We start from the raw sequence: 23,593 nt of genomic DNA, 5'->3' as shown, positions 1-23,593 counted from the left end.
TTACCTTTGCATATTGCTATCCCATGACTTTTGACACTTCATTGGACACTGGAAAGAGCGAGATGGAGGTCTCATGAGAAGAATACATTTAAAACGTGTATTATACAATACCAAGTTATGTGAATACAGCAGTATGAGTGATTATATTGACAGAATGATTTCTGTTTTTCAGCAATTAATGCCCGTTGGTGTGCAAGTATATAATGAAAAGATTGCCACAGCAATGATTCAGAACTTGATACCAGAGTTTAACTTCCTTGCTGTGACAAATACAGCAAAGTTAACCACAGACACAGTTATAACTAAGTTATTGCAGTTCCAAGAGTGTGCCAAGCGCATCTGTAACAAAATAAGTCACAAAACATTTGAGTGCAAACATTTGTATGAATCCTATGCAAAGCATGAAGATCAATGAAAAAGATGAGTCAATGTTACAGATAACCACAGAAAGGATTGCTGGTAAATTGATTCAGGTGCAACAAGGTATTTCAGCTGCAATGAGGAATGGTTCACCAAGTTAGTTGCATGTGACCCTATCACAATCACAGGAATTGGCAATCAAGTGCTTACAGCTACAAAAGTTGGATTAATTAAAACCCACATAAAAGTTGGAATAAGAATTAAAGTCACAGAAATCCAAAACATGCATTATGTATTAGAAATGGGAACAAATCTTATAGCCATCAGTGTCCTAGAACAGAGAGGTCACAAAGTTAATATTGCTAAATGAAAAGGGACAGTAATAGCTACAGGTACGAGGTGTCAGCAATAGTATGTCCTTGATACACAACACTGTTTTGCAATGATGACAACTGAGTCACAGTGATTGGAACTCTAGCATAGAAGATTTGGTCGCCTTGGATATGACAGTGTTCAAAAGCTACAGAATGGTATGATCACAGGAATGTCAATGAGTGACACAGAGAAACCTGTATGTTAGAGTTGCATAGCAGGAAATCAAAGTTTTCAGCCATTTCCCAAGTCAACAAGCAGAGCTACAGCACCACTTGAGATAGTACATTCAGATGTACGTGGTCCAATGGAAATAAAGTCAGTAAGTGGAAACTATATAAATACTTTGTGACATTCATAGATGACTTCATAAGAATTACACGTGTATACTTCTTCAGAAATAAAGCTGAAATAGCAAAGAAAATTGCAAACTACAATAGATTTGAAGAGAATCAAACTGGTTACAGACTCAACATATGAATATCTGATAATGGTGGAGAATTCCAAAACAAAGAGGTGAAATCTTTTTCTCAGAAAATATGGAAATAGAGCACCAATTAACCATTGCCTATACTTCTAATCATAATGGTGTAAGTGAACGGGCAAACCATAAAATAGTGGAGAAAGCAAGATGTATGCTGAAGGATGCAGGTCTAAACAAACAGTTTGGGAGAAAGTTGTGTCCACAGCAGTGTATCAAAAAAATTGTTCTCCCACAGTTGCCCTTAAGGAAGTAACACCTTTTGAACCCTTTTCAAAGAGAAAACCAAGTGTAAGAAGGGAGAAAAGTCTACATACATGTAATAAAAGAAAGAAGATGCAAGCTGGATTCAAAATCAGTAAAGTGTGCCAAGAAAGTAAAGGTTACAGATTGTGGAATCCAAGTACAAAAAGGCATGTCAAGTCCAGAGATGTTGTATTTCAAGAACCAACACAAGTTACAGAAAGGATGGAAGTTGATATGCAGAACAAGCATGTGTCACTGGACATGCTGGCAGCTGGAGATGTATTTGAACAAGAAGCTACCAGTGTGGAAGTTCAATCACAGAAAGGTAATCTGAAAGATCAAACATTGGCACACCACCTAGAAGATATGATGAGGAATTTGCAAATATTGCATTCACTAAGTCTAGATATCCAGATGCCAAAGTCAAGATCCTATTGGTGTGAATGAAAATCCAAAATAGGCAGAGACTTTGCAAGATTAAGTTGTCACAAGTGTGAAAAACATCAAGACTTGTGATAATGACAGCAGTTCTGTGTTCGTAAGTCGAGAGACTGTTGTTGTGGCCCTTGCTGCCAGTGAAGGGACTCTTGGTGATAAATCTAACAAGTAGGCCAAATTGAAGTAACAAGATGTGTTGATCCCTTTCAGAGAAGCTAGAATTGAATGTTTGTGTAACATAGAGACGATTGTAGCAAGGGGGGGGTGTTTACAGCGGAGTGCACTAGAACACAGACTCCATGCTTAAAGTACCTCCAGGGAGGCTTCATTCCCTGATCCAGGGTGGCAACGTTTAGGTCACCGTACTATAAAAATTTAGCAAAGTGTTTGGCTCCCTTCCTAGAAGATTTATTCAACAAAATCCTAACTGGGGCCTCTTTCGACATGGCGACCAAGTTGGCTCATATTGTCATGATACTGAAGCCAGAAAGGGACAGTTATGCACAAATTATTGGCCCCCATCTCTACTAAACATGGATAGTAAGATATATCATATCTATAGCGAATAGACTGGGGCCTCTTCTCCCTGAAGTGGGATTCATAGCTGTCCGCCATCTACCTTATATACTCCATACCAGTGATGTGCAGTGCGGTGAGGGAGGTGTGGCAGAGCCTTTCCTGTCATACTTCAGTATACTGCAGAGTTTTGACTATACAAATAAGAAAAATTGAAAAAAAAATATTATAAATATCTTCTTTGTAATATTCTAATAATTTTTTATAGTCAAAACTGCCTCCCCTGTCTACTTTTCTGCACATCCCTAAACAAAACACAATTCCCCAGCACTATATACTGCTGCACCTTTGTATAATGCCTAGATGAACCCTCATGGTCATTAAATATATATATATTATATATATATATATATATATATATATATATATACACATATACAAACAGTATATCTGTGGCTCTGATACTAGCAAGTGCCTCCCCAGCCATTTACCTCACTGCACGTCAATGCTCCTTACATGGTCAAAACCTCCCAGACTTGGTTTTGAATTTGGATGCTAGGAAAACAATGACCAAATATTTTGACCACATATGTTTGGGATCCTTCGCCCTTGTTATAGAATCCTTGCCAGCAAGGATCCGGCTTGAATATAAAGGGAATCAATACAGGCTGTGAAGAAAACAAAATTTTAGACTTCTATATGTTCCGAGTACTCAAATCTAGCTAGAGCAGAGCTTACCTTTCATTTTAAACATGATCTCTGTCGAAAAAAAGATCATGGTGATGATACTTAATGCAGACGTTACTGAGGCAGAGATTCTGACAGATTCTGATCTTAAATCTGCGATGGCACTTGGCCCTCATGGCCTACACATAGTACTATAGAGAAATTTGCAAAGTCCTTGGTGCCCTTTCTAGAAGATTTCTTTAACAAAATCCTCACTGGTGCCTCTTTCAACCCGGTGACCACGTTGGCTGACATTGTTGTGATGCCGAAGCCAGAGAGTGACCAATTATAAGCCCATATCCCTATTAAACACAGTGTCACGTTTGTGTTTGTTTGTGAAACCAGACTGGAGTTATTGGCTGGAATGGACTCTGGGACGAGCGGCTGAAAGCTGGCTGACCTAATATAGTTTCTACTCACAAACTAGAGTAAGGAATGTTGGAATGTATTGAGAGTGCACTGTGTGTAACTGGTAGCCAAGATCTGGCTGCTGGCGACTGGAGGCACTGGTGAAACAGGAGGAGTCTTGGTTGGACCAGAGTGGAGATACTTGATTCACACAGGTGCTGGTAGACAAGATGAAGGAGAGCTTTCAACCAGGCTAGGAGCAGATGGGAACTGGATCAAGTGAAACCCAAAGTAGCCCTGGACCAGTCTGGGACCGGAATACCCTGAACCGAACTGGAATCGGAATGCTGAGAACCAGAATGGGACCGGAACACTGTAGAAGTGGAATGAGAATAGAATGCTGTAGAAGCGGAATGGGACCGGAATACTGGAATCAGCGGAATGGGACCGGATTGCTGGAAGACTGGAATAGGGACTGGATTGTTGGAAGACCGGAATGGGACCAGATTGCTGAAACACCAGAACGGACCCAGATTGCTTGAGCTAGTAGTGCAGCAAGATGGTAAACTACACAGTCTCTGGACAATGATATGCAGGAGCTCATTGGAAAGCACACAGCTAGTCCGTAAGGCACAGTTGCACTGCCAGAGACTGCCATGTTCAGAAGGAAATTCTGCGCCTCCATAGGGTTGGTGCAATCTTCAATGGTGTGACCGATGGTGCAACAGAGTAGTGCAACAGCCGGTGGGTGTCTCAGTAGGAAGACTGTTGGCCACTGCATTAGCGTAAAGATGCAGTCGCAGCTGCAACTGTGGCCACCTCTGAAACTTATAGCTCTCCATTGCGCATTAGCACGATTGTACCATCAATGGGTCTAATCATAGAATGGCTTGCAAAGAAATGGACTCAAACCACCATTCAATTAAGCCCTTAGATGTTCATTCCTAGTTTGGCGTTTTTCGACTGAGTGACACAATACTGCATGCATGTATATCTTAAGTTCTTCATTTTGTATTATTTCAGTTTGGGCATAAGGAGGGAACAAGAATATCATCACTGCTGTGAAACAGAGATTTTTTTTTTTTATTAATGAAAAAAAAAAAGCGCTTGGGGCGTTTGAAGCCCAAATATCAGAAAGAAATGAAACAAAATGATGCTGCACAGAAAGTTCCCTATACACGACACCACCCTGCTACTTAAATGGTTTCCCATGATAAACAATGCAATCAAATGAGGAGAAAGAAACATAAGTAACTAGGTCAATCATTCTGTATAAAATCAACATTTGGTTCTAAATGTTTTAAATATATAATATTTTAAAATTAGTTAATCATTAAATTGAGGTTTCAATAATAAGGCTAGCTGAAAGAAGTTCCCCTTAACTGGACAATTACACAATTTAAAATCGCACACTTGATCCTTTGAAGATTTTAGTGCATTTGTATACATCCTGTTAAAGAAAATGTAGAATAAGCTTCACACCAGTCAGAAGAGGGACCTTCCTGAGTATCAGGAAAGGAAACTCTTCCATTCTATACAACATAATAACATTAGATGGTCTTCAAGGCTGAAGTAGGGTATGAATAATGGTATCTCCTCCAAGAAATCATGTACCAGAACATTTTCATGTAACATCATTCAGCCTATTTCCAGCTAACTGAATGTGTGCATTATTCATCATCCTAGTTCTGTGGCACTGCCTGGCTGACACATCCTGAAGTGCTACTGTGCATTATTCATCCTAGTTCTGTGGCACTGCCTGGCTGACACATCCTGAAGTGCTACTGTGCATTATTCATCCTAGTTCTTTGGCACTGCCTGGCTGACAAATCCTGAAGTGCTACTGTGCATTATTCATCCTAGTTCTGTGGCACTGCCTGGCTGACACATTCTGAAGTGCTACTGTGCATTATTCATCCTAATTCTTTGGCACTGCCTGGCTGAGAAATCCTGAAGTGCTACTGTGCATTATTCATCCTAGTTCTTTGGCACTGCCTGGCTGACAAATCCTGAAGTGCTACTGTGCATTATTCATCCTAATTCTTTGGCACTGCCTGGCTGAGAAATCCTGAAGTGCTACTGTGCATTATTCATCCTAGTTCTTTGGCACTGCCTGGCTGACACATCCTGAAGTGCTACTGTGCATTATTCATCCTAGTTCTATGGCACTGCCTGGCTGACACATCCTGAAGTGCTACTGTGCATTATTCATCCTAGTTCTTTGGCACTGCCTGGCTGACACATCCTGAAGTGCTACTGTGCATTATTCATCCTAGTTCTTTGGCACTGCCTGGCTGACACATCCTGAAGTGCTACTGTGCATTATTCATCCTAGTTCTGTGGCACTGCCTGGCTGACACATCCTGAAGTGCTACTGTGCATTATTCATCCTAGTTCTGTGGCACTGCCTGGCTGACACATCCTGAAGTGCTACTGTGCATTATTCATCCTAGTTCTATGGCACTGCCTGGCTGACACATCCTGAAGTGCTACTGTGCATTATTCATCCTAATTCTCTGGCACTGCCTGGCTGACACATCCTGAAGTGCTACTGTGCATTATTCATCCTAGTTCTATGGCACTGCCTGGCTGACACATCCTGAAGTGCTACTGTGCATTATTCATCCTAGTTCTTTGGCACTGCCTGGCTGACACATCCTGAAGTGCTACTGTGCATTATTCATCCTAGTTCTGTGGCACTGCCTGGCTGACACATCCTGAAGTGCTACTGTGCATTATTCATCCTAGTTCTTTGGCACTGCCTGGCTGATACATCCTGAAGTGCTACTGTGCATTATTCATCCTAGTTCTATGGCACTGCCTGGCTGACACATCCTGAAGTGCTACTGTGCATTATTCATCCTAATTCTCTGGCACTGCCTGGCTGACACATCCTGAAGTGCTACTGTGCATTATTCATCCTAGTTCTTTGGCACTGCCTGGCTGACACATCCTGAAGTGCTACTGTGCATTATTCATCCTAATTCTCTGGCACTGCCTGGCTGACACATCCTGAAGTGCTACTGTGCATTATTCATCCTAGTTCTATGGCACTGCCTGGCTGAACCCAAACTGCCTATTTTTGTAGAGCAGACTCTGAGTTTAAGCTTGAGGACTTGGAGGAAATGTAATAGCCTGCGACATGCAGCCATCACAGCTATTCCGCCCTGATTTTTTTAATTATTGCAACTTTAAATAATGTGCAGGCTCACCAGAAATGTGCCAATGCCTGGTCCTTGCAGACTATTACATTTCCCCCTCTATTAAGAGTTACTTCCCAAGATGACAACATACACTGGTAATGACTTGAAGAAAAGACATGCATTTTGTTACCATCATCCTGCCCCTCTAGACTTTTCATTGCTTTCTCTAATAAGTGAACGGGGATCAGGCTAACTCCACCAGCACCCTTACCATTAAGCCTAAAGCATGTAGCCAAACTTGAGCAGACACAAAACTGGTAGCTCTTATCTGTAGTGCCACTTAATACACTTCCAAACCATAAAATAGTCTCTTGCAGAGTGTTGAAACAAAAGTGCAAACATTTTATTTCATCCATAGGACCAAAGAGCTCTTCAATATGTAGAACAGCAGTCATACAACAGACAGGCTTGGTGCAAGTCATCACAAAGTAACAGGGAAGAGCTTTTATCTGTCATTCGTCATCTGCTCTATCAGAAATACGGATTAATCTGCAATTAGCAATGTTGAATCACAAGTAACATTAAAGGAATCTTTGTGGCCATTAATTATTGCGTATAAACATGCACCTTGCAAATAAATGAAAGCTATAAAAATAATATTATACAATGCATATAAACAAACTATTCCACCGCATGAAATACTGATTGAACCCATTTCAAATTTTTCATTTACTATAAGTGCTTTATGATTCCAGATCCGGCACTGGGTGGAAAAGTCACCCCTACCCCTTTGGGGACTATAGATAGGTTGCAATTGTAACTCCAGTACTGCAGTGATATGAGTCTCTCTATAATTAATGTTCCTGTCACCTTTTAGTAGTCTTTTTTAAATAATTTTTTCAACTGAAATATAAAAAAAAAAATGCAGGGGTAGATGTAATCTTCCCTTAATAGTGTATGACCCCAAAACCAGTTGAACATCTGTCCAGAAAGAGAAAAGAGAAGGAAGTGGTGCTATGTTGGGTTTTGTTGAAATGGTATCAAATAGTTAAGAAATGTAGCTGATTATTATCTATTTTACTTGTTTTTTAGGAAGTGCCAGAAAAAAAAGGTCTAGAAAGTGTCTTGGTCAGAACAATGTAAAGCCTCATTTACTTTTTATTGCTTTCCATTTATTTTACTGAAAACACATTGCAGCTACCAAACAAAGTGCATTACTAGTCCCTGCTAAGCTCACCACCAAAACGCCACTGGCTAGAACTTAAAAAACTAAATATGGGCTCACAAAGCCACAATTCACAGTCATTTTATAGCTCTAGATGAAGCGCAGAGACTCATAGACCGTCACGCTATCACTGACCTAAAGACTTGGATCGGGGAGCTCACCCTAAAGCATCAGCACTATCCCCAGTGCTCTATTTATAGCAATTTGCTATCCCTGAATGGTCATCTTAATCATATTTTGTCTTCCAAAGCTGCGAAAGTTCTATGCTGGCTACGGCATCGATATTATGATAAAGGCGACAAGGCGGACTCCCCTTCCGATCTACAAGTTACGCTCCCGCTGGCAATGTAACAGGGTTCATGCTCTTAAGGATGCCCAATGCAAGCTCATATATGACCCGACATGTATTGCATGCTGTTTCCAAGAATTATATCCAGCGACGAAGCCACAACTTTGGGTGCCCCATAGCAACATTTTGAAGGGGCCCCTATCCCAATGCTTTTAGAGTGACACCTCTATAAAGCAGTTGTTAATTTTATGCCCCATAATAGTACCCTAGTTTATTTTATGAACCATAGTAGTGCCCAGCTCACATTTTGTCACATTGTAGGGCTGCTAGTACACACTTGTGGATTGGGTATGAAATACCGGCATTCGGGATGCCAGCTGTCAAAATAACGACAGCGGCATCCCGATGATCAGTATCCTAACCCTCCCCTTTCTACCTCTAACCCTAACCCTCCCTTCTTGCACCCTAACCCTCCCCACCCCGCACCCTAACCCTCCCCGTTAGTGCCTAAACCTAACCCTCCCCCCTTGGAGCCTGAACCGTATCCTCCCCCCTTAGTGCCTAACCCTAACCCCCCCACCAGTGGTACCTAAACCTAACCCCCCGTCCCATAGCCTAACCCTAACCCCCCCCCACCGTGGTGCCTAAACCTAACCCCACCCCACCTCGGCTAACAAATAACCGGGTGCCGCTATATTTCTATTCTTACATTCGGGATTCCGCGCGTTGGTAACTAAACTGGCATCGAGATTTAGGTGCTCACTTATATGAGGCAAATTATCCGATGCTTTTCAGCACTACTGCCATGTATCTTCAAAACTGGTAATCTCATTTTGTCTCATGGACTGGTTGAGCTAAAAATTAATATCCTCCTGTGACAGCTTTATGTCTTTCAAGTGCTTCCGATTCACATTCCCTCTGCGGCCCTCCTCTCTTTAGGCCTATAGTTCAGTGGTCTCTTTGAGGTTTCCATCATCTGCTATATGTTCTCTTGTGTGTGATCGAACATTCTTATTCTTCTAGTGTGTTACTTGCATTGCTCCAATAATGCCTCATTGTTCTACCATATGATGTACCTTGGATATAGCTTGATTGGATGTACCCTCCTGTTCCCCTCCCCCTTCCTTCCTTTTTGCGTTCTGTCTTACCCTCCTCACAATTCTCTAAATTGTCACCAGCATTAGCACTCAAAGCCTAGGCTTGTCGGTATTTGGGGAACTACACATTCCCTCATTTTCAAGTGTGGGAAAAGCCAATTGGTTTGAAGCCCACGCTGTGTGTCTCCTTGCTGTAGTGTACACAGCCTAGCCTGTTGAAGCCTTGTGCCGGTAGTGGGATTTTTGGGTGGACCCCCCCCCCCAGGTTTTGTTACTAACAGCCTAGGTTTTGAGCATTAGTGGTGGTGACAATTTGAATGGGGGCACATTTGTATTAAAACAAAAAAAAATACAAGCTGGAACAGGCCACGTCATCAGAGATGTATGGGTTTTAAAACCGCAGCACTTCACTGGCAGCTTGGCTTCTCACCTGTCCAAAAAATCTGGCAAATTTGGCCTGTGACTTGCAGTAACTCATCACCACAAATATGGAGTCTAGTATATTGCAGCCCTAAAATCTCATTGGATGGCACCATCTCCATCTAAGATGAAGCTGCAGCCTAAATTAGAGATTGCAAGGAAGTAAAGCAAAGATTACACAGTGCTGATAACTGGGAGAAGCCAATGCTGAGGAAGTCTTAATGGCAGTCTTAAGTCACCAACTTCAATAGAACTGCTGCCTGAATGTAGACATATTTAAGAAATGCATTATCAAGATTTTACAACCTCAAGAGAACATTTCTCTGATAAGAGCTCTGAATGTAGGGTGTGGTATATTTTGTCGACATGCAGCATGTCGACATTGATCAAATCAACATTCATCATGGGGACACTGATGAAATGTCGACATAATTAGTTTACTGACAAACTGTCCCTGGTGGTTTTAGTGGTAGCTTACCTGGTCTGGCGGCTCCAGTGGTGAATTCCGGGTCCAGCAATTATGAGTTCCAGCAGATTCAGTGGCTTTTCCAGTGGTGAGTAGACCCTAACACTTCCCCATAGTGCCTAACCCCAACCTCCCCTCCTATAAGTCTAACCCCCTTATTTCAGATGTCAGCATTGTGAACATGGCAACATTCTGTACATGTCGGCATGTTCAATGTTAACATCATAATCTGTGGTGATTTTCAAACACATAGTGCCTAGATTGGTATCTCCCATTGGCTCCAATAACAGCTCAGTAAGGGGAGCAGCTTACAAAGACAAAAAGATTATTCCTGCCTCTTGTGAGCTCTCAAGGAATATCCAAGCATCTGCAAGGACCACAGAAGTGTCGGAGAAATGACAGATAGCCAAACCGTGACAAGTTGACTTTTACAAAGAACTAGAATTGAAATCTACTTGTAAAGTCCTTTATAGCTGGAACAAGTTCTAAAATAGAATAGAAAGTAAAACCATTATTAAACATTAATGTATTTTATATATATATATATATATATATATATATATATATATAGCTATATAGCTGTGTATTACTTGGCTGAGAAGTATAATAGAAATAAAGAAGGGTTTTTACTCATAAGTCCACCATAGTCTCTGTTACCACTTTGCAGCAAGTTGCCATGTTTGGAGGAAGTGGTTTCTCTGTATGTAAGTAAAAGGCTTTCAGACTTCCTCTGTAGAAACACTGTAGGTCATTAGAGCTGAGCGCAGCACTGAATCGGCTTTCATCCCATTGTGGGCCTTGGTTTGTGCACGTACGACTAAATTACCATCAAAGTACATAGGGCCTGAATCCTGATTCATTAAGGATCGCAACTGCAACAGCGTACACAGTTGGCCGATTGTTGTGTATTGCGCATGCATTGCAGTGCGCGAAGGCTACACTGCAATCGCACTGCGATTACGCAGAGCACGGTAAGCCATTGCAGATTGAGTGACAGGCGGTGAGAGTTTGGGGGTGGTGACGGGGGAGTGGATGGAGAAACGCAGGCGTGCCTGTCCGTTTGAACGCAGTTACATGGGTGTGCCTAAAATAGCCATTGCGACGGCATACGCAGCTTACTGCGTGCAACAAGGTCAGGGCTGCTGTAATTCTGCATCAGGGGCTGATGGTACTCGATGTTACCGATGTATACGCAAAACTGGAAGGTATTATGGATGTGAGATAGTGGTAGTGGGAGGCAGTGGGCATCTCTATGCTGGCAGTGCGATGGCATTGCGATAGCATTCATTAGCATATTTTCGCAGCAGACCTGCGTACGATTACGGAGCTGCGATTGCAATAGCGATCCTTAATGAATCAGACCCATAGATTTAGGAAGTAAGATGACAGCATTTGTGCAGGAGCAAAGGTTTTTGTGAGAGAGTGAAACATTTAGTTGGAATATGGAGATAATGCACCATCTATGACTTTTGTTGTCATTGAATGTCGATATTGACCGTGTCGACAATGATGAAATGTCCACATATTTAGAATGTTTACTGTGTATCCCTGCGGTGGGGCGATCACGTACCTGGTAGCAGCTCTGGTAAAGCAGCGGTATCTTCTCTGCCTTGCGGTCAGCTGATCCAGAGTCCCGGTAGCGGTGAGTAATGCTAACCCCCTAACCCTCCCCCACTAGTGCCTAACGTTCTGTGCCAACAGCCTAAACCTCAGTTCCTGGCAGAATGTTGACTTTTCACATGTCAAAAAATGTTAACATGTCAAACATTTTAACATGTCCACAATGTCAACATCATAACAGTCGACATTGAGAATATCGAGATGGTGACTGCATCATGTTGCGCCAATTCATTTTAACTTGGGTGACCATCTAAGCACACCAGTGCAGAACCAAGCCATTTTGTGGTGTGCATCCAGTGTTTTCTACACAAGGTCCAATGTATAGATTGGTAGATTCCTACACAGGGGGAGGAGCCAGTGATGTAACTGCAGCTTAACTGACTGTAATGTGAGCTTTTGCTCTGTATCAGTTTCTGATGTCTCAAATGCAGTAGGGAAGTAATAGCATAATTAAATTTTACTATTAAAACACAGATGTAACAACATGTTATGGTGACACACTATTTTACATCAAGAGTTCTAAATTCAAAACTCAAGTCTAAGTTATGTTTTATTAGTAGCTCTCCTTATATATTGCCATTCATATATTTATATTTCACATAATACTGAAACTCTCAATACAAACATATGCTCCAAAAGCCCAGACAAAAATAATTTACTCTCAACAAAATCCACAACAGAAGGCTTACTCTACAGCCAACATCTAGGAATCAGGAGTGTTTCCAGAGCTGATGAAATACACAAAGCAATGTATTTAAGCTAGCACAATTTCTTAACAACACAACACTTCATGCCAAGAATATAAGTCAGGTCTTCTTTAAAGAGATCATGTTTCACACCTGTGTAAATGGATTTTCAATTCATGTTCTTATTCTATAGATATTCAGGATCATAGCCACCTGTCACTTATCCACTGGAACCAGCCATAATAAAAATATACACTAACAATTTACCAATAGCCAGTGACTTCCCAAATGAATATTTATTCAGACCAAAAAAATGACTCCTTCATTGTACTATAGTGAGGCGTAACAGTTATATTGCAACAGGCCTGGTGTCAGAATCAAGTAGCCACAAAAAACAAAGAAAAAAAAAAAGTAATAATAATTCAATTTCCCTCACAAACTATGGGCCTGATTCAGAGCCGGACGCTATTTGCGCTCGCTCGTTCAGAGAAAGGGGCCGGATATTTAAATAGAGCGCTCGCTCTTTGTGGTCTGTTGACGCCTCTATGTCTGAACGAGCGAACGAAACATGTGCTCGCTATTTTTTATAAAACGCCCCCTGGCCGCTCGCATCCTACGTCATCTCCGCTATTCATTAGATTAATCGAGTACATCGAAAGGCGTATGAACTGCTCGCAGTGCTTGTGGTAGGATTTTCCTACCGCAATCATGCGAGCAGTTCAGGCTAAAAGACAACCAAGTGACGTGGTCGATGACGCTGCTTTGTTAATTATGCACACCCTTAAAACGCCCATTTTGACCGTTTGGCACGCCTGCGTTCGGATCTCCACTCCCCGTTTTCAAGCACCTTCCCCTGTTACCACTCACAAACGCCTCATCCTGTCACTCAAATTAGCAGGCATTCGCTATTTTGCGAGCACACAATTTCCGACCGCAATGACTGGTTCGCGCATGCGTATTACAACCCCTACGCATGCGCAGTTGTGCGACCATCGCTCGGAGCGAACGAGCGTCCGCTTACGAGCGGCTCTGAATCAGGCCCTATGTGCCTGCCTGCCTTCCTCTTTACCACTGTGTCTCCCATTTTGTTCCATCCCATAAGCTAGCCATAGGCTGCCTGGACCTGCAGCTCTGCCCAAGTGTCTGGATTGAGGCTCAGTTTGGTAACATACATAGGGGGCTAGATTGGATAAAATTCAGCCAGCCGCATCACTTTTTGTGTCATAGGGGCTTGTTCATATGATGAGTACACACAGGCTGAGAGAGGACATCAGCAGTCATCTGTCCAATGCATTTACTGACAATCTCGAGAATGATCTTTTTTCCATAGGATCGTTCCGCAATATTGCAGCATATATGGCCAGCATTACTCTAGAACTGTGGCGTAACTAGCTTTCGACAGGATGGGGAATGAAGATGGAAAAATAGGCGCCCAAGTATCCCTCCGATCAAACGGCTCTGCCCAGGCCGCTTCTAGCCCGTCAATGCTCTCATGCTATTAATAAACATAATCGCTTTGCGGTGTGGTGACAACTATAGGCAACATTTCTATCAGGTTTTCAGCTCTGGCTACACCACTGCATCAGAGTGAATAACGTAGGGACCATGGGTATGCTGCAATTATGATCCTTCTAACATTACCTGAAATTTGGGGTGTACCATATGCTCCTCCACTGGCTATGCCACAGACTGATGTCTAGCTCATATACTGTACCTTAGCAATCAGTCCTGAATCCTAAGCATGGATTTCTTGTGTGTGCTGTCTGTCACCTGTTTGCACTGCAGTATTTGATCAAGCACTAATCAAATATTTATATGGCGCCACAAGGGGTCTGCAGCGCCTTACAAAGTATGGGAAGTCTTTAAAGAGAAATGTATGTGCTTGCACTTAATTATGCAAATAGTAATGGAGACAAATTGATTGCTGAAAACAAAATGAAGTATCATAAATAGAACCAAGGGCTTGATAAGGATTGAAGACAACCATGGCAGCAAATGCTCCTGCTTTGTATGTGCAGAAAAAAAGGGTATATTTGCAGGATACATAAGTTATGATGGCATTCAAAATGTCATCCCTCTCTATCTCAACTACATTATGTCGATATGTGCTGTATGTCGACAGAGTATATGTTAACATGTTCAACAACCTGTAACAAGTCGACACTGGCGCAATATCGACACCTAATGCCAACGCTAATATTAAAATTTTCACTGTCAACATCATGACATTCTTCCAGTAAAGAAATAAATACACCCACTATGGGCCGTATTCAATTAGAAGCGAAAAGCAGTTTTCCGTGAAAAAGTATCGCCGATTGTGACAATTTATCTCCATATTCAATTGCAAACACTTTTCGTGTACGCAAAAACGCAATGCAATAAGCGAAAAAGATTTGCCTATTTTTGGAGAAAAAAGTGCAAAATCACTTTTTGGGGTGCAAAGGTGGGGAAACCACTCAGCAACACCCTTGGGACAGCCTCCCAAAGGATAACTGCGTCAAAAAAGAAAAAGAAAAAAAAAAGCGAGGAACACCCTAAAAAAGCACTTTGAAAAAGGGGGCAAAAAAGTGTAAGAAAGTAGCGAAATAGACTTTTGGGGGGTCTGCAAGTATGGGTGAGGTGATTTTTTGATTGCAGGTGTTTGCTGAAGGTGCGGTTTTTTACGTTTCTTATAACTTCACTTTAGCAACTTTTAGACATGCTTACACCCATTTTCAGGTACCCCAAATTTGACAGGACTACTTATTTTCTCCTAAAAATATTGCTTTATGCATTTCATCACCACTTGTGCTAATATGCTAATTAGTGGCAATTGGTGGAACTTAAGTACCCCAAAGTGTTTCATTAGGGCTAATCGGGCACTACTACATTTATCCCCTAAGTTTCCGCATCTTTTTTGGGGGTACAGGCTGATTTCTCCGATTCGGCCTGAATGATAAGATCAAACGTTCCTTCGTTTTACTCCAAGTTACAGCTCAGCCTCTGGGGATAGTTTGCTAGAACCACGTTTGGTGGGTAGTCGTGTTCACTCTCTATAGCAGCCATGGGTGGGATGGGCATATCACTCCACCTTCCACTCTAGTTTAAGAGTGGTTTCTGTGTTAATAAACAAATCCATGTGTGTCTGTCATAGGGTGCAGGTGGACCTGCTTGGCCGACTTCTTTTTCTTGCAGGTACCATCCATGCCTTCCCCTTTGTTCTACTGGCAATATACAGTATATCTACTCTCCCTTTAGTTCTGCTGTCCTTTCCAAAGCTGGTGAATTTCTTCTGAGTTCTCCAACTGTTCCTATGATATTTATTGGGATTTTAATAATGTAATGAATGAATCGCTGATAGATGGTGGGAGAGCCCCCGGGAGGTGGCACCACTCCTTTCTCACGCTTAGTTCGCGGCAGAGATTTCCGCTAGCCACTTGCTACTCATGTTTTTCTGGGTCCAATAATGTTTTCTTGCAGATGACTTTCCTGTCCTCTACTCCCAGCAGTTACTGGGGTGGAGTATTTGTTGCGGGGAGGGGGGGGTCTTGGACCACTCCCCTCTGTTGTTAACCTTAAACCTTAGCTTTCCTAGGGGCACTTCCTTTTGGTGACTTAACCCTTTCTGGTAGATGCAAATGGGGGGCGGCCTCTGATCTCCTTGCGGCCTGGGTGAAGTTTTTTTCTATAAAAATCCGGTTTTCGCATCTGCCCTTCTGGTCTGGGATACTGTCAAGTCGTTATTATAAATAAAAAGCGTTCTATCATAGCAAATGTCCTAACACACATACATCTAATTCCTAATCCACTCCTTCCAATCTACCCCTGCTTATAGTTCTACAAATGACAGCATGCCTTAACAGACATAGGTTGCTGGTATTTGTAGTTTTACAAGCATACCCAAGCTTAGGACTGCCCAGGATAGCTGGAAAGAATATAGTGTCAGAGTAAAGAGTATTGAAATATCTATTACTCCATTGTCCACTGGCAAGGGGTGTTAGGAGGACCCCTAGTGCGTTCGCACAATGCTGTCACAGTATAACAGGGGGGGCCATACTGCCAGCATCCCTGTTATAGTGTCACCAGCCCAGCCGGCCACAGCATAAATCTGGAAGTGGGTTTTATGGGGGGACCCCACACCATATGTTCCCCTCCCTAAATCTAAATGAACCTCTAATTATTTACCCTTCCATAGTCTGTAGTGTTGTCTGTATTTGCAGTCGTCAACCTAAACCTGACATAGTCAGAGCTAGCAGTGACACCTGCAGGCATACCCAGCATGGCTAAAATGAGGAGCATTGCAAAACACAAATATATAATGAAGACTGTATTTGTTAAAAACAAAACATTGAATCAAACTACATTTAATCTATACAACCTATCAAAAATATTAACAGGTTTAAATAAAACACCAATAAGAGTTAGTTAATGGTTTTCAAAGTGCATTAATTTTTAGTAGCAAGCAATAACTGGGTGATTTGCAAAGTAAAATCATGACTAAACACAGATTCAGATTTGGTGGGAAGAATGCAATTCATTTTCCAATCCATGTGACAGGAGAAGAACTTTCCCCGTACACTTCAATGTGTTTACACTGAAGCATCTGGAAAAAGCAATCAATGCACTTGTCTGACACCACCCTAAACTTGTATTTTCGGTTTAGTTGTCCTTTCCAAAAGGACCCTAATATAAGATCTGCAAAACTTGTTGCTGTGCAAATCCTGAGTGGCAAAACAGTCATATACCAAGTAGCTTTCTCTACAGTATGTATTAGACAATATTTATGTATATTTCAATAAAAAAGATTTCAAACATAAAACCTATGTGCTTAGAATCTATTTTGTACATTCATCCTCTCTATAGAACAGCTGGAAGCTGGACCTTTTCCTTCACTGACAATTGTCATGTAACCTATAGCAATAGACATCTTAAAATGACGAGCGCATAAATCTCTTTCATTTCGTCTTGCAGTATTTTATATCAATTACCTTTAGTTTACAAACTTTTTTGTTTACATTTCTTTAAATAACTTTATTACACCCATTACAAAAACCTAAATAGATGATTATATTTAAAAAGAAAAAAGAAATAAAACAATTGTAGTAATGAAAGCTATCAGGTAACCTTTAGTTTATAAATACACTACAATTCACCTAAAAATTCTGTGTCATGAACAAAAGCACATGGCCTGTTTGACTTGTAATACCTTATAATGTACAGTACAGCATAAACTACTCTTTATATAGTCATCTAATCCAATCTCAGTTCGGCACAACTCCAGGAGCAAGAGGTAAAAAATGACTCATGTCATGTTAACTCATGCACAATTGTTAGAGCCTTTTGTCTAACTGTTTTCACCCAGACCAGCCTGTAACATAGAGCTGAACTTACATTGAAGAAATTAGTCTTGTTCCTCTCATAGAAGAGTCCCTGTGCTGGCATGTGCTTCAGCTGCTGCCACGGGATACTGCTGCCTAGCAACACGTCTCTGGCCCACTGCAAGTTCTGAGGAGACAACAGGCAGGATGAAGCAGAGATGCTGCTGTGCATGCATACAGATTTCCTATTCCAGTATCATATATATATACACATACACATTGTTATTTGTCATAGAAAACTTGAATCACCAGGGTGTGTCAGTGAGGGTTTGTGATATTACGCAGAACAGTCCTGGACCCCTAACATACTTCTGAAGACCTGGACACATGGGCGTTGAAAAACACCTGATAAATACAAAGAAATAAATGTGCACTTTGCAAGTGTGTTTTCAGATCCTTCCTGCAGTATAGTGTATTACGTACCGAGGGCCTGATTCAGAGGCGCTCTCTGCTGACGAGCGCTCGCTCTGAATCAGGGCGTTTTTTTTTCCCTGCCTCCAGGCCGACCGCATAGCTGTGGGTGACCACCCACATCTTGTGCGAGCGGCATGGCGATTACCGCGACCATCAGGCTTGGGACGAGACCCTGTGGTAGTGTCTCGGCTCCCGCAAGCCTGAGCGGGCTTCCTGCTCTAATAGAGCAGGAAGTCCACTACTGACATCACAAGTGATGTCAGTAGGGCCACCCACAAACGGCAGGCGTTCCTAAGGGAACGCCTGCGTTTGTGCAGCCAACCCCCCTCCCCGCCTACAAAACGCGGCGAGCTGTCAATCAAACATCGACAGCCGTCCAGTCTTGTAGTGAGCCCTGGAGCGACTAAACTTCATTCGCTCGCTGGGGCTTGCGCATGTGCACGTCGGACGCGGCGCATGCGCAGGAATCAAACATTGACCTGCTTGCGAGCGGGTCTAAATCAGGCCCTGAGTGTTAATGCTTGTAGGCAATGCTAAAATTGATGCACAGTAAACAAAGTGTTTGTATAATGAAATACAAGTTTACACTATTTTGGCCACTAACACATAGTGAATGCCTGATTGCAATGTTCCATTGTTAAGCCCTAAGTCTGACAGGCCAAAAGATGGGGTGATTGTGTGGAGTGTTCTGCTGGAGAAATCAATATAAAGATGGTTCCCAATCAACAGAGACATACACAGACAGGTTTATCAGCTATTTCAGAGAGATTTGAGCGTTGAAGTGATTATAAGTGAACTGCTACAACACAATTATACGCTTTATTTAATAATCAGGCACATGGTGACAAGCCAGAGTTCACAATAAACATCCTAATACCTTAACATTAATCTTATGGTCTAGTGAGCAGCACAGCTGTACTGACCATTCCTCTCACACATGGGGCGATTCAATTGTTGCGTGTGCGCCAATTAATGAGCGCCCAGTTGGGCACTACAATTTTCTGGGCGCTCATTAATTATAGCCCTCTTCACGCCCTATTAGACCAGGTTTAGCCGCGTAAAATGACTAAACCCGTCTAAAGTCCTGATTAGGGTGCCTTAACTGAGGGTGTGAGCTGGCTGGCGGCTATCACGCTCAGACGAAGCAACAATTGAATTGCTCCGTCAGGCGCCTTAAAAAAAATAGCCGACATCTAAACAATCGAATCGCCCCCACAGGCTTTGAGTTCAGTCAGGGTAGATTTGCCAACAGGTCATAGTGTCATCAACAAGTATGTGATTTCTTCCTCTGACTATGATCCAGTATAGGACTGCTACCAGGATTCCATTTTCTTAATGATGAGTGTATTTCTCAGGCAGCCATTGGACGACACTAGAGACGACCATGGGGTAGAGATGTGGAGCAAGGAGCCTGGGAACTATAACAACTTTCAAAACTTGGGCTAGGTACACATTACACGATGTGTGCACCCATCAACAGGATGACATGATGGAACGATACATTGCGGCGTCCAAACACACTGCATGATGCTGTGTACAATGGCACAATATGCCGTTCCATGCTGCATTTAACAGCATGGTGTCATTCATTACATCGTCCCATCTAATGTGCTGCACGATGAAATACACACGTGAATGTGCGATTGAGCGTACACACTATGTGATGTTAACAATATGTCGTTCCAATTTGCCCCAAAACAACATATCGTCCAATATATCGCCTAATGTGTACCCAGCCTTAGGCTCTTCTCCCTTTACTCTGGTATCTGCCTTGGAGAGCTCAGTTTAGATTAAGTGCCCACCAACTTTTTACTTCTACTTCTGTGGCATCCCACAGCCTCAGGTGGAGGGGCACTGCCGACACAGAGGGACTATTAGGGACATTCCGCTTTCTGCCATGGGGCCGGGACTACTGCCAAACTGCACACCAGAGAAAACGGCTACTAATGGTAAGTAGAGCTGGTTATACAGCCACAGTCCATCCCCTATATATGGATGGGATGCATGTGGGTTGGTGGCTCACTAAAGGGTAGCTCCACAATAGGCATGGGGACGGCTGAAGAGGACCGGCATTTGACCAATCAGGTCTTCAGATTGTCTCCAGGGTTGTGTTTCTCTTTCCGCTGGTGGCTGAGTGTCTACAATCTCAGCAAGGATCATCAGTGTGTTATCTGGCAGTGGATGATAGTGATCAGGGACACCAGCCTTCATGGATGCATAAAAACAAGCAAACTGCATTCTATAGGTTGAGTGGTTAAAAAAAAAAAAAAAAAAACAGGTGGGGAAAAGGTCATTTTAGCAGTTGTCAAGTCTCTCCTAGTAACAAAAGTGAAAATAAAAAAAAACATTCTAAACATAGATTCCCTTCTCTACGTGTAAAAAATGCACATCAAAGTCATGCTTTTTTTTTTAAATCATTGGTGCAAATGAGGCCCTAGGATTGAAAACACAATAGTAATTTGACTTCTCTGCATTGTCTAACAGTGAGAACAAAATTATTTCCTGACTACTGGTCTCGGTCCCTTTATGCGGTCTACCTCATTTAGCATAGGAACATATTCCCATATCCTCCCATCAAAACAAAATGAGGAGCTGTGCACAGTACACACTGCTTGCTTAGTGATATTTTTATGTTACCAAAACAAAGCAGTGTCAAATAATAAACTGTATATAGTATGTCGGCCAAACCATTTGTGCAGCAAAAATCTAGACAAACCACAGCAAGCCCACACACCGACATAACACTGTATGTCCTAAACTAAAGCACACATGCAAGCTGTTAGCTAAACCAGTGAAACATGTTACTAAATCAGGGCTCCTGGGTATAATTATTTCTCCATACCAACAGTGTTAAGTGGCTCAGTGGACTCGGTGTTAGAGACAAGTGATTTTCTTGTCCTTTCTTAAACTTTGACTAAATATATTACCAAAATATTTTAAAAAGTTGTCTTTCTATAAACATACATAAACACCAAAAATAAGTGTTATGCATCGGAATCCCGTTTGCAGAGACAACACCGGCGCTGAAATCTCGATATGACTCGGGATGCCGATGACATGGCATCCCGATCTTAAGGACACCGGGGAAAGATAAGTATCAGCCGTGGGAGGGAGGGGGAGAGTTAGAGTTAGGCTGCGGAAGGGAGGAGGTTAGGGTTAGGCTTCGGGCAGGGGGGGTTAGGTTCAGGCACCGCCAGGGGGAGGTTTAGCGTTAGGCACTAAGGGGGAGGGCTAGGCACTAAGGGGGAAGGGCTAGGTTTAGGCACTTACCAGGAGGGTTAGGGTGCGTGGTAGGGAGGGTTAGTATAAGGGTGCATGAAAGGAGGGTTAGGGGTAAATAGGACAGGGGATCATTACTTACCGTTCCCCTGTCGGGATTTGAACCATCGGGATACCGCTGTCAGTGTACTGACAGCCAGCATCCCGTCCATCGGTATTTCCTTCCAATTCAAATAATGCTGGGTCACCACAAGTCCCAACAAACGCTAATATTACATCTTGCACGCTATTATGAATTCCAAAATTTCACTAGATTTCCTAGCAACACAGGATGACTTATTATCTACCCAAGATTGGTATATGCCATATATAAATCATTAATTGAACTTCCAAATAGTTCAATGTATTAAATCTATGTAAATGAATTCAACTCCCGAGTTGTTCAATCTATAAAAAAACTAATTTACTTTAAATTCAGGGAATTTCGGGTGATTTTACTGTATAAAATAATTGGCCTTTTTCCCTACTTACGTGAATAGGCAATGCAATGGGAGAATATAGAAATTAATGGGAAGTTGCGAGTAAGGTTTACATGCTGGCGCTTGTGATTGGTTGAGGCACAAACTTTCATTCTCACAGAAAACAACGGGGCTGACACCAAGGCAATAACATCCTACTTTGTTCCAGATTTCCGTGGTCGACAGGTAATGTTGGTACTTGTAGTTCCATAAGTCTAAGAAATTTATAGGACTTGTAGTTCCAAAAACACTAGTATATCTAAAAAGTCAATGGCTTATTGCTGAGACTTACAAATCCACAATATTATTTAAACTTTGTATGATGCTTTTTTTAACAGAAGTTCTCTATTTCCTTAATGTAGCATTATCCCATTTATTGGCCATTCAGTTCTATGGGCTTCTATACCCATTGAAATACATTTGCTATTGAAAGATTAATGTTTGTCAGGTTATCTGGACTGTTAGGAACATATGTCAGAAAATAGCTCACATTATTTTTTGGGGAGGTTTGAAAAATTGTAGATTTGCATTCAGAAGATTAGGTAAATGTCAAATCGCCATATTCATTACTGGGAAATATTTATTTGGTGAATACTGACCTTTGACAGATGAAGCCCATCCCTCCCAGAGTGCAAGTGCTAGAGCTCCTTCAATTTGCATTCTGTGAATATAGTGGTCAGGGTCACCATCTCAGTAAGGGGTCCAGACAAGAGCACCTGCCGAAACCAATAAACCTCGACCATAAACCGATTATAACCCCAACAAGTGGATTTGTGAATAAGCAGCAGTTCTTGTGCTGGAGTCAGGGGGCCATGTTTCTCTCAGGGGGTTCCCCTGGCGCACACTGCCTATTGCATGTACATGTGTGCCAATGATCCATCCCCATTCCTTTGCCTCCTCTCCTGTATGCCTCTGGGTGGCTGTACTAGCTGCACGATGCGGGCCTGGAGCATCTAAAGGGATGCACCGGACAACACTGCAGCAACATTACTGGCTGCAGGGTGACGTTCCAGGAACCCTGCTAGCCAGATGCAGGGGCTGTCGGGCAGTGATGGTGCCTCCCACAGAGCCTTGTGCTCTGTGCGACGGCACCGCTCTCACACCCTTAGTTACGACCCTGGCATGCATCATCAGGCTCCCATATAACGTAGCTGAGTGCTGCACAGTCAATTCAATACAATTTCAACCTGGTGCCCTCTCTTCCCCAGGTATGCCACGCACAGGCACCCAGCCGTCCATATGATGTAAAAGAAAATGAGAATCAACAGAAAAGGGCACCTTCTTCCATTGCTCCATGGTTCAGTTTGGTCATTCACGTGCTCATTGTAGGTGCTTAGGTGGTGGACAGGGGTCAGCATGGGCATTCTGAACGGTCTGCGGCTATGCAGCCCCATACACAGCAAGTTGCGATGCACTGGATGCTGACACCTTTCTATCATAGCCAGCATTACATTCTTCAGCAATTTATGCTACAGTAGCTCTTCTGTGGAATAGGACCAGACGGGATAGCCTTCACTCCCCTAACATATCGATGAGCATTGGGCACCCATGACCCTGTCGCCGGTTCAACTGGTGATCCTTCCTTTGATCACTTTTGATATGTACTAACCACTGCATACTAGGAACACCACACAAGACCCACCATTTTGAAG

At 42.5% G+C, this 23,593-nt stretch overlaps 1 protein-coding gene across 5 annotated transcripts in view; it reads right to left on the bottom strand.

Annotated features, from left to right (window-relative positions):
* The window catches only part of CABIN1 (calcineurin binding protein 1), a 242,372-nt gene that overhangs the window by 64,881 nt on the left and 153,898 nt on the right, over window positions 1-23,593 (bottom strand). For all 5 annotated transcript variants that reach the window (XM_088477855.1, XM_088477854.1, XM_088477857.1 and 2 more), the window contains one exon: window positions 17,804-17,917. In XM_088477855.1, the coding sequence (XP_088333981.1) occupies window positions 17,804-17,917 (114 nt within the window). The remainder of the gene's footprint in view (window positions 1-17,803; window positions 17,918-23,593) is intronic.

This window comes from Taudactylus pleione, unplaced genomic scaffold (genome assembly GCF_031769625.1).
Source record: "Taudactylus pleione unplaced genomic scaffold, aTauple2 ptg000205l, whole genome shotgun sequence".
NCBI lineage: Eukaryota > Metazoa > Chordata > Amphibia > Anura > Myobatrachidae > Taudactylus > Taudactylus pleione.
The sequence above is the reverse complement of the archived record's forward strand: the minus strand, read 5'-3'. Positions and strand labels throughout refer to the sequence as shown.